This window comes from Aphelocoma coerulescens, chromosome 2 (genome assembly GCF_041296385.1).
Source record: "Aphelocoma coerulescens isolate FSJ_1873_10779 chromosome 2, UR_Acoe_1.0, whole genome shotgun sequence".
In the NCBI taxonomy this organism is placed as follows: domain Eukaryota; kingdom Metazoa; phylum Chordata; class Aves; order Passeriformes; family Corvidae; genus Aphelocoma; species Aphelocoma coerulescens.
In genome coordinates, this window is record NC_091015.1 from 164,364,496 (window position 1) to 164,376,869 (window position 12,374).

The 12,374-nt window shown below is 39.0% G+C and overlaps 1 protein-coding gene across 8 annotated transcripts in view; it reads right to left on the bottom strand.

Moving 5' to 3' along the window:
• PTK2 (protein tyrosine kinase 2) overlaps positions 1 to 12,374 on the bottom strand; it is a 194,278-nt gene that overhangs the window by 51,467 nt on the left and 130,437 nt on the right. For all 8 annotated transcript variants that reach the window (XR_011148503.1, XM_069005548.1, XM_069005547.1 and 5 more), the window contains 2 exons: positions 6,220 to 6,250; positions 3,764 to 3,816 (listed from right to left, as the gene is read on the bottom strand). Coding sequence is in view for 7 of the 8 variants with exons in the window: in XM_069005548.1 (XP_068861649.1) it covers positions 3,764 to 3,816; positions 6,220 to 6,250 (84 nt within the window). In the remaining variant the exon portion in view is untranslated. The remainder of the gene's footprint in view (positions 1 to 3,763; positions 3,817 to 6,219; positions 6,251 to 12,374) is intronic.

The window sequence follows — 12,374 nt, forward strand, 5'->3', positions numbered from 1 at the left end:
AATTCTCTAGAGCAAAGGAGGCACAGCGATTAGCCACGGGATGCAAAAGCATATTTATTCTTCCTAGTCATATTTACATAAGCACAGAAGGGGCAGAAGAAACCAAAGAACTGTGTCAGAAGGAATTTATGTAAAAAGGGAGAAAGCAGCTACTGCTGTACTGATTTCATTTTATCAAGAACTTTTTGTAATATATAATTGACCAGGTAAGTTATTATTTTTGGAAATAATGCGTATCTGGAAATATAAGATCACCTTACCAAGGTTAATGTTTGCTATTTAAAAACAAACTGCTGGCCAAAGTAAGTTCCTTTAGACTAGAGCAGAGCATTTTAATAAGGTGTCTCCAAGCCAAACAGTGGAAATATAGTCAATAAAATTAGAGTTAACTGGTGTGCTGCTTCTTACACATTTGATATACTATTTGCACAGAGCAAATCGTTTAGCCTTACCATTTCCTGAGTGTACACTCATGGCTCAGTACAAAGAACTCTTTTTTAATGTTAAGACAGATGCAGAGGGAGAAGGAGGTAAAAGCTGCAATTACTTATTAGCTAAAAACATGCATTGTTTCTGGTGAATCACAGCAGCTTCAGCCAAAACATCAGATGACTACCAAAGAAATTTAAAATCCAACTAATTTAATTTAGCTTATTTGTAGTTACTTATAATGTTATACCCACACAAATATGCTTTTAAAAAGAGGGGAAATCTGGCAGGCATCTCAGATGCACACAGTGTCCACTGCAGGAACAGAGAATTTGAGGAAGCAAGGTAGACAACATCAGAAGAAACAGAAGCAGCAAGAGGTGTGTGGTGAAACCTGGTTCGGTGACACACAGATTCCCAGATCCAGAAATTTGCTGCTTTGGATTCCTGAAACCAACTTCATCCTTCACTAGTTTGAAAAGGCCTTTATTTAGGAGGGAAAAAAAAATCAAGAGGATTTACAAACCTTCTATCACTGTGTGCTTTGGAATATTGGAGCACTTGGAAAAGGCCAAGTTTTCACTTCACTAGACAAGAAATATTCCAAGGTACGTTAATAAATATTACAAAAAGACAAGGTGTCTTTCACTAACAGGTTCCTTTTTAAACCTGTAAAGCTTCAGACAAATACCTGAACTTTCAGACCAACAAATCATGTTTTACACTGGGTTTGGATATTGCTGGTTTCCCCAAACTGTGGCAAGGAACTCACTGTAAAACTTCCCTTTCGAACTAAGCGTGTTACTACTATAAATATACCTGACTTCTTAATTTTTTGCTGATTCTCTATTTTAGATTTTTGCTATTTATCTTTAGCATCAGGAGAGGTCTAAACAAAGGGGAGCAATGTCAGTGAAATCAAACAGCAGAATTAATTTACAATTTAAACCATCAAAGGCATGGAGCAGTTACAGATGTCAGAGAGTTACAAAAGCTCATCTTATCTGAAACCTTTGGCTCTGAGCCACTGCAATGTCACCAGAGAAAAGCTCCTGTTTTGCACCCCACAGCAGCACCCCCAAGGCTGGCTCTGCCCTGGCTGCTGTCAGGCTCTGCTGACCTGGGACTGGGCTGAGCTGAGCACCGTGCATGGCTGGTGCCTCCCTTGTTCCACACTGATGGATCGGTTCCATCTGACAACAGGAGTGACACTTCTCCACATCTACAACAAGTATTACTTCATTTATAGCAAACTGATTCCTTTGGGGACTCAAGAGATTCTTACAGAAAGCAGCTCCTGAGAATAACCCCTGTCATGTGAGTTAATCTCAGCAATCTGCCTCTGTTTTAATTTAATACAATGACATACTCCATGTATTTCAAATATTTCAAATATTTCAAATTTGAGGGGAAAAAACCCAACAACAAAGAAAGTATTTATGTTCTTTGTCATTATATTACAAAAAGAACAAACCCTTGAGACTGAATATTAAATGCACTGGTTTGAACCATTCCAGCATTATCAGTGTTTCCACTGGTTTGTAACATGGTCTATAAAAACAAGCATCAAGCACAGTAATTTTATTGTGGAAAGATATAAAACATTCCTACAACACAAGAATTAATACCTAATTGGTTCTGATTTGGATATTGGCAAGAATGAGAATGATATTTTCTGGTTTAATTTTACTGCACTGCTAAGAGGAGCCAGCTTTGCAGCTCAGTGTCCCTGACATTCACCTGACCAACCAGCTCACCTCCAGCACTGCAACTTCTGCTTCTTCTGTGGTGCTACAGCAAAGCTCTCATTTCCCCCTCATCCACCTTCATGTGATGCCCTGAATGCCAGAGCTGGGGTATTCTAACTGATTTCCCTATACTAATTTCAAAATGCTGCTTTAAAAGAGAAGTGTTTGTGCTCTGAAATGCCAGAGAACATCAGCAGAAGATACCTAAATTTGTAAAGTCAGAGTGACAGCAAGAAACGATTGTGAAGTCAGCATTTATTACTGGTTTTATTATTAAAAGTATTATCAGCATTCTCAGAAAAACTGAAGGAGTGAAAATTTGAGGCTGCAGACAGTATGATGTTTTCATCCTGAAGATCAGCCTTTTTGAGGGTGAGTGGAATAATTAAAGGCACAGTGCTAATCACTTCAGAAATTTCTACTTTTTTAACAGCTAAAATGAGCCACATATGTAAGAATCAAAAGAGAACATGCTGCCCATGCTTTATTCTTATCTACCTGATTTACCATACTTGCTTGACAGGCACTGAAGGAAGAAGAGCTGCTATTTGACTTCAAGAGGCCACAGTAACTGGTGAAGCTCTATGACCCCACTACAGCTTTATCCTCATTTTAACTCCAGACCCTCTCACCTATTTTCTTGCCCTGTCTGTTTACTTGGGCTTCCTATGCCAAGGAGTCAATCTGAAACACCTTTTAAAAGTGGGTAAGGGTGGGAAAAGGAATCTGAGAAGCAGGAAATTAGTCAAATGTCTACATGTCTTTCCTCCTTATTGTATGAAATGTGTTGGGGCTTTGAGTGTTTGCCACTAAGTGCACATGTAAATGTTAAAGTGGGGCTGAAGCCTCCCTCTAAGTCAGGGGTGAGAAATCCACTGAGTCACAGTATTGGTTCCTCAAGTTTGTAGCCAAATACTAGAAACCTATAGGAATAGATCATAATATAAAAACATTTTTGTATTAAAGTCCGCTTATATACCCCTTGCATACCCATTTAGAAATATAGTTTCCTACTAAGACACTGAATCAATCCTTCAAAATAATTTAAGATTCTGTAACAGAAAAATGTTCTCTCTCAAGCATAAAAAAAACCCCACAGTAACTTAGAGAAATCTTAGAAGCCTATAAGGTACAGAAATAACACGTATTACCTTACATACCCATCCTTCAATTAACTTGTCATTTTCAATAGCAAAACTTAAATGCTTTTATCTAAACAGCTACAGAAAAACAGCTATTAAGTTTCTCCTTTCTGTAAAGCAACGATTAATATTTAATTGCATATTTTCCCTTTTCAAAGCTGCTCCTTCACAATTAGCACATACTCAGGTAATTTCAGTTCTAGCCGACGACATTCTACTTCATCACAAAGTTAAGTGGAAATACTGACAAGCAGCCTGGCTTTGAAGTAACTGCACAGATGTGGCTGTTGCATAAAAGTTTCTCTTTAGAAACTGCTCTAGGAAGGCAGCACAGCTCCAGTTTGGGACCGTCAGTAGCCCTGGAGCAGCAGTGAGTGGAAAAGCTGCCTGCACATCTGCCAGCTCCAGAACTGAACTCAGGTCCTGGGTTTGGATGAGCCTTACCTGACACAGAGACTGTGTGAGACCTCACTCCTTGCTTCTCATTGTTGGCCAGCCTGGAAAACAGAGGTTGGAAGCGCTGAATGCTGTACATTCTTCAGAGGCACTAACACTGGGAATTCATCCCAACAGGCACCTACTGTAATTAGCAGGGCTGAGCCACCTCCCCCAGCCACAGGATGAGAGGGGGAGAGAAGGCAGAGAGGAATCTACCACTTCATCCCATCTGGGGGAGCCAGAGTGGTTTTTAATTAGCATGGTTCACAGAAACCAAGTGAATTTGAAGGAAAACACAAAACCTAAACTGCACACTTTTAAGATGTGTGCAATCTGACTGTGCTTCTACTTTCTGTGTGATCTGTGGGAAATGGAATGTGAATTGAGTTTCTGTCTGTAAGATTACTTATCCTGGACTATTTTGAATTAATTTACATGTCAACTAAATAAAGAAAACCAATTGCATTTAAATGTAGCTATGTTTTAATGTTCACTATGTTATGTCTATATTATATTGTTCATTATGTGTACATGTATTGCTCATTATGTATAAATGTTCATTATGTTATGTATATGTTATGTATATATGACACATAAATGTGCAAAAGGAAATTCTAACAAAGTCTCAATTTTTCATCACTTACATATATAACCAAAATTTTCAGTGGTCAAGAGAGCACTGCACTTCATGCCTTCAGAAATCAGGAATTTCAGCTGTCAAAGGCAAATCTTCCCAGATGCAAGATGCTGTTGGTTGGTAGTTTTGTGTATTTGATAAAAGCTCTGCTGCCAAACTCAGAGCACGTGTGGTGCTCTTGTTAAACAGACTCAAGTGCACAAATTTAGTTTTGGTAAACTGCTCCAAAAATGAGAAGAAGCTTTTCCTTCAAACTTTACTTTACCCCAGAAATCCTTACAAATAAATAAGGGTTAAGCTTTATGTAATTAGAATGTTATTCTGTGTTTCTCACTTGTGCCTATTTAAGTAAATAGAAGTTTTCCTGTTTCTTGAGTGCACACTAAATTTACTGATTTTACTGCTTCCAGCCTCAACTTTTCTTCCCTGAATTTTGACTCCTCTCTTTCTACAGCATGAGAAAGCTGCCTAATAGTGAGGGCTGCAGCAGAACCTGTGCGTAATCACTAATTCAGGAACAAACTGTATTCCATGCTCCATCCAGTAGTTAAGAAAGTAATAAAAATAGTTCTGAACTTCTTCAGAAATAAAGGAAGAAATGAGCCCCTGTGTCCCAAAACAAAAACAAGGAGGTAAAACACCATCAACCACTACATGTCACTGGGTCTTTCAGCAGTTACCTCATGCTACTGGACAGGGGTGGCACTACCTGATAAAGTTCCAGGAGGACACTGCTGATGTATGACTCTAAACTCAATTTGGATGTGGCCACTGAGAACAGTCAGATTACAAAAAAAGGAAAAAAAACCCAAAAAGTGTCTTGCTTTAAAGACTGGAGTTTAGGAGGCCACAACAAGGAACTGCCCATGGAAAGGTGAGACAAACATGATAGCTTCCAGAGAGGATGGAGACCCAGCCACTGACACCAGGGGAGTAGACAATCACCAGGAAGGATTAAAGGCTTGCCTACATTAGAGACCAACAACTCCAACAACAGAAGGAATTGTCTGAATCAGAGCTAAATCAGAAATTTATTCTTATTTACCTTAAAGTCTGGGAAGAATAAAAATGCAGAGAGATGTCTTAGCATAATTTTTAAGAATTATTAGATGCAGATAACTTGTCTCAGCACACCTTTAATGAAGTATCACCAAAAAACCAACCAGGGAAAAAAATGCATCTCTGTTTGCCTGACATAGGATTGGTGTTTTCTAGGCATCCACAATTATTATTGGAGAAGAATTTTTCTATATTTAAAATAATAATGAGGTATTTACTATGCAATATGAATATTTAAATTAACAACTGCTATTCTTTATTACACTGAACCTATATCCCAACTTCAACTGGCCCCATTATGGAAGTTTTATTAAAAGAAGGACACATGACAGATTTATGATAGCAGCAAAAAGAGTATTTTCTGTATTTCACATAAGCCAAAAAGGGGACAATTAGGAAAAAGATGACCACAGACTGACTCACAGATTGAAACCACAATTCACAAACTGTTCAGCATCACTCCTATGAACTAAATTTACTCATGGACTCAAAAGAAATAGCCTGAATCTCAGTCAAGTCTTTCTCAAAACATCCTGCTTTTGTTATTGTCAAATATGATGGATGCATTAAGCACTTTTTGTCTCAGATTTTCTTTCTGGTATCCCTGTAGTTTAACACTGCTGTGAGGTTTTTATGCCCTACCTGCTATTTGTCCTGGAATCCAAAAGCAACAATAAAAGTTAGGCACATTCAAAAAGTTCTGGAAGTATCACTATTTTTCAAAACAATCTTTTTAATACATAAGAAAAGAAAGCACAGAACTTACTTTGGTATTGATGGTAAAGCTCTTTCACCTTCTGTGTAAACAAGAAGAAAACAGGATTAAAGCTTTTACAGGTTTTCAAATAACCTCTCTCAAAGTGACATATATGTGTGCCTGAAACAATAATCATCACAACCTCTCAGGGAAACGGAGGTGATTCAAAAGAATGCTCTATACATATATAAAGAGCAGCATATCAACAACTCCTTCTACCCACTGATACAGACCTCTAGGCAAACTCTCATCTGAGGAAACAACATACACAGAATATAAAAGCTCTTTTTTATTCTTAACAAATAACTCCAATAAATCACTTGCAGAAGGTGTGACACTATCTCATCTCTCTAGTAAGAAATGCTTTTCTTTTATCTCCAAGATGTCCTAAGTGCTAACATATAAATAAAACAATTGAATCCAACCTGGATTTCCAAGTAAGACAACTGAAATAAATCATTAAAGCACATATTATCATATTGATTTCACACTGGGTTGAGACTATAGAATAATAATGTTTTGTGCCAGGGAGTAAGTCAGCTTTTTATACACTATATTCAAATCCTTTCCAGTCTTTCTTTGAAAATGGCAATGTGTATAAAAGCTTGGATGTACATATTCAAGGGGTTTCTTTCCTATTTGATTTGATTAAACACTTGGTATTCCTGTGGGGAAGTTACTAATCCTTTAGCAAAACACCTTTTCACTATATTTGGAGTATGCAGGGAGGGAGAGAAGACGGGTAATTAAATTGTATTTCACTCTCTAAATTAATGTAGCTCTGATGAAGTGACCTGAGAGAATGGCCACACTTGCAGAAAATAGTGACATATACTGTTTGCACAAAATCATGTAAATTCTCATTTTCTCACAAATTAAAATTTCCAGAAATTATAGATGTAAATGACAGTCTCAGCTTTGTGTATTAAGGGACTGAGCACAGAAAGGCTCGATACCCAAAAGCCACACTCAACGTGGTAAAATACACTGTTTTGGTACATTTTTTTGCTGTCTACAGGTAGAAAAGCACCATTTGGCCCAGTACCATCAGTCTGTTTTGATCTATCTGATGGGGGATGTTGAAAGGGAAGTTGCAGTAAAGAAGGGAAACCAGAAGCTGCAATTTGGAAGATGTGGAGCAGCTCAGCAAAGTGACAAGAGCAAGCACCTGAAACTGGGGGGCAGAGCAAGGACAGTAAGATTATACAAGCAGGTGCGAGATAAAGGTACTGTGGTATGTCAGCATAAATGATACCTTTTGGGGAAGGAAACAGAAGGCAAAGATCCTACGAGGCAGTGTGGAGTGACAAATATGAGACCAATGGCATGAAGGTGCAGCCTGGCAATGAAAGACTGGAGTGTAGGTACCCAAAAAAGAGACTGTAATGGGCACGAGACGATTCAACCTGGAGGAAAACTGAACATCAAGTTTGAAGAAACAGCCACAAGAGGCCTGCCCACTGCTATGCAGACCTCCCCAGGGCTGTGAAGAACACTCAAAAGAACCTTAAATTCTATGTGACACCTACAACTAGCAGTTATTAGTTGTGAAATCATCCTGTGTTCTGGTTTACACCAAGTTATGCTGCTACTGCTGGTTATTCCAACGCTGCTCCTACACTTGGCAACGGATTTAAGGCTTAGATGGTGCTGCTTAATCACACGTGTTACTGGTGGAACATTGAGTCTCCCTCTGTGTTAAAAGAACTTCATTAAGTTGTAAATTTAACCTTATCATTCTGTATTTTTAAATCAAGGTAATGGATGCACAATTAATAAGCAGCTATTCAAAATAATTCTCCTTGCTCTTTAATATGTAGCTCTATTGCATATTAACTGTACAGTATTCAAACTGCATTCTAAAGATGGAATTTTAATTTCCCCTAGGGCTTTTTTTTGTGGAGTATCATATTTGGGGACTTCAGAAAGATCAGTGAATGATTTCATTACACTTGATAGGAATTATTTCATAATACTTGCAGGGCCACAATGCTTCATATGTTCAAAGTACTGAGCTCAGATCAGATCTGACTGTTCTTCCCTCCTCCAGCCTCCTAAGAAAGAGAGAAATACCACAGGTGGCAACTGCTAGTGTGTGCCGAAGTCAAATACTACCTTATCAAAGAGGATCTAAAGGAGATAAAGAGAGAATCTGACTTTCCAGTGTGGTATTAAATTTCCTTAAGGAAGAGAATCTCATTCTGTTCCTGCAAGCCTTCATTCCACTTTTTGAACAGCTTCCTATCAGTGAAAAATGTAAAGCAAGGATTGTAATAAAACATAATAAATCATAACAAAACCAAATCTCGATTCCATTGTAACAACAAATCCTTTCTAGGCACTTTGTGAGATAGGGAGAATGTGAATAGAAGTGGTCTTACACAGTAAGTTGAGTAGTAGCATGATGCATTCAATGAGTTCGAAGAAGATGAAAAGAGAAAGAAAGGTGAAGGAATTGAAGGAAATGTGAAGGAAGTGAAGGAAAGGTGACAAGCACTGAAGCAGTCTGGAAAATTTTGAGGAAAAAACAAGGATAGACAGAGAAAAGCAAAGACTGACCCAAGTTAAATGAGTTATTTGCTTCCAGATCCACTGGGAAACCGAGCAGCACGCATGGGGCCACCATATCCACAACTGTTCCACCTGATCATCTCCCTATTCACCATCCCCAGCTGAATTCCACAGGATATAACTGGCTTTGTGCTCATTACCATCAGAGCAACAGATCTGGACCTTTGTCCTCTGGGCTGATGGGGCTGACAGATCTGGACAAAGCAGGCTCAGCCCTGGGAAGAAGGAAGGAGCACCCAGAACTGCCTGGAAGCCACAGCCTGGTGCCTGCAGAGGGACTGGCTAAAGGGACAACACACCCCACTCGGCTGCTGGAGATGTGTGTCAAGTGCAGGGCTGTAAAAGGACAAAGGAAAAAGCAGGCAGATGTTTGGAAAAAAAACAAAACACAAAAAGGCATCCAGGAATCAAAAAAACCTCATGCCCTATTAAGTAGTACCAGAGGTGCACAGAGGTTGTAGTAATGGGGTTGTCCAGAGAAGCTGTAGCTGCTCTATCCCTGAAGCATTCAAGGCCAGCTTGGACAGGGCTTGGAGCAACCCGGGATAGCGGAAGGTGTCCCTGCCCATGGCAGGGGGGGTTGGAACTAGATGAAATTTAAAAGTATCACAAACCTGAACTATTCTGTCATTCTTCTGTGATTCTTCCCCTCCTCTATCACTGGATATAATTAAAGAAAAAAAGAATCTGCATGGAACTCCTGATCTTGCAGACGCCTACGCGCTCTCTGGATACAAACTGCTCACTTCAGGCACTGCTGCCCAACTTGGTGCTCATCCTTTTACAGTTTATATCCCAAATAAAATACCAAATATTCATTAGTACCCCTGCAGGTCTGAAGTCAAAATTTCTTACTAACAGCATCCCAGTTAAGGCATATGTTGTTTTTCACAAGTTGAAACCCACAACAATTTTGCCCAATTCTACATTCTTTTAAAGAAATGGGATATGCATGGCTGTAGTGGGGTTTCCACTGGATTGTCCAGGTGTTTCCACTCAGAGCAGAGTTCCCTGCTGGACACAGCAGGTCCCAGGCAGCTCCAGCGGCCCCAGCCAGGCTGGGGGTACCAGGCAGAATGTAAATTCTCCTCATCTGACTGAAATTATTGTGAAAGCAAAATCAGTGAGGGGTCAAACTAAAGAGGTAACAGAGGTAAAGAGGTAACATTCCTAAGAATGGAAACACATGTTGCCATTCCATTAAAATGAAAATGATGCCCAGGATAAATCTATGTAAAACAAAAAGCACTTAAATGAATAATTTCACGAACTATTTAGTTTTGGTATTTTTGAACACTTCCATGGGCAGCTTGTTCCAATGCCTAACCACCCTTTTGGTGAAGAAATTTGTCCCAACATGCAATTTAAACCTCCTCTGGAACAACTTGAGCCTGTTTGCTCATGTCCTGTTACTTGAGAGAAGAGACCAACCCTCATCTGGCTACAACCTCCTTTCAAGTAGTTGTAGAGAGTGAAAACACTCCATAACCTAAAAGCTGATAATCAGTTCAACTTTTTATGAATTTTTTTCATTTGTGTTCTTGGCCTGTAAGAGGTAAGTGTGATAATGGAAATAAAAATATTAAGTGTAACATTTCCATATTGGTCTAAAGGGACCAGTCTATCAAAATATTTATGAAAAATAAAACAAATTGAATGGGAAAATGCCAAATACTGTCCACATCTTAAATATTACCAAGTGCTCTCCCTAAATTAAGAGGGACTGGATCATTACTGGATAGCATGACAGGTCTCACAAAAACAGGCCCTGTTAGTTATAAAGAAGGACAATTTACGAGGACACTTGCAATAAATGTAAATTTACAACAAAGAAGGGATGGGAAAGCTCAAAAAGGGGACAAAACATCTGTGGGATCAAGAGTTGCTTCATGATTTGTTTCTGATGTGTCTTATACAATCAAAGGTCACTGTGGGAGGGATCTGGGAATGCAGATCATGATGGGGACAGCTCTCCCATAAAATGTTTCATGTATATGTTGAGTATTGCTATGAACTTCAAAAAAAGGAACCCGAGACAAAAGAAACTCAGAATTTATTTTAAGTAGAGGGGTTCTCTTCATGTATGCATAAAGAGGAGTATTCCCAAAGTGCTACCTGATGTTCCTGTTCAATCACTCCTCCTTTGCTCCATATTAAAATTCTGTGTTATAAGAGTAGCACACAAATAAACACCCTGCATTAAATGCACTGATTTATCCTGCATTCACACCTACCAGCAAACCTCAGAGCAAGGCACAGGCCAATCAGAGATAATGCCCCTCAGAGAGCTCAGTGAGCCCAGAAGATGTAACAGCTGCTGGTAAGAAAGGTCAGAACAAGACAGGAATTAGGAAGAAAAACTGCAAATGAACAAGTCAATTCTGATGGCCACCACCACCAGTGTGGAAGTGGCAAGAACCCAACAAAGTCCACATGTGCCCCTAAAGGAAAAGCAGAGACAGAGTCAGAGCTATCCATTAATTCAGGGAAGAGGTCATGTGTAAAGACATGAAAAAGTTTTAGAAGATCAACTGTGGCTACAACAGCTCAGGCTGGAAAACAGCCAATCCAGTGGCATAAGAAGGAAAGTTTTGGGAGTGAATAATGATTATAGGAAACCCCAAGCCATGATTTCTCAGAAAACAAGAGACACAAAAGGCCTATACTCACAGCCAGAGACAAGTCTAGTGACATGAAGATCTTGGATTGTGATGTCTATTTTATTTTTAGAACAATAAACTATTATTATCATTGATAGCTAGTTTATCCTTTTAGTGTCAGGTTTTGGGACCAATGGTTCATCATCACTGAGTTGTGCACCAGGTTGGCTTGGAGAGCTAAGTATGTGTTGAGGGAAGATTTTCACTTGTGTGGAGAGGGAAGATTTTCATTTGTGTGGAGGTAAGGTTGCACAACTAACAGGTTTTAACTTAGCTGCTTGTGTTGGAGCTAAAGGCCACTCACACACACTAAGGGTCAGAAATACCAAAACCCATGCAAATTTAAGAATAATTTGAACAATTGCCATTTGCTGTCAAGACATCTAACACCCTAAGATCACATCTCTTTTTTACTGAATGACCAAGTGTAAGTTTGGGGATTTTTTGAGCCATGCACAGGCAGGATGTTATAGACGGACCTGGAAAAGACCTGAATTATGTTAACAACATGACCCCAGGGAAAACCTGTGGCAGAAAAAAGCAAGAACATGGCTAAAAGAGACTCAGTTTCACATTGAAGAGATGCTGGGATAGTTTATGTCCTTTCTTCTTTCCCTTTCAAAGAGGGAAGAAGGAAATAGTTTGTTGTTTTAGAAAGCAGGAAAGTTGGATGAATTTCCACGAGCAAAAAGGAGAACAACAGGGAAGAAGAAAATTTCATTCTTAAACAGTTTTTCTTGAAAATTTCTCTTTAATTAAAGCTGTCTGAAAATTCTAATAAATTTAATTAAATTCTCTCTAAAACTAGGTGTACCTGTAACCTCATCTCACTGCTTCTACCTGGTGAGTTGCTACAAAAACAACTGACAGACACTATAAAATGCATCTCTGCTTTACTTCTACTTTATGAGAGAAACTCATGAGACCTCTCAA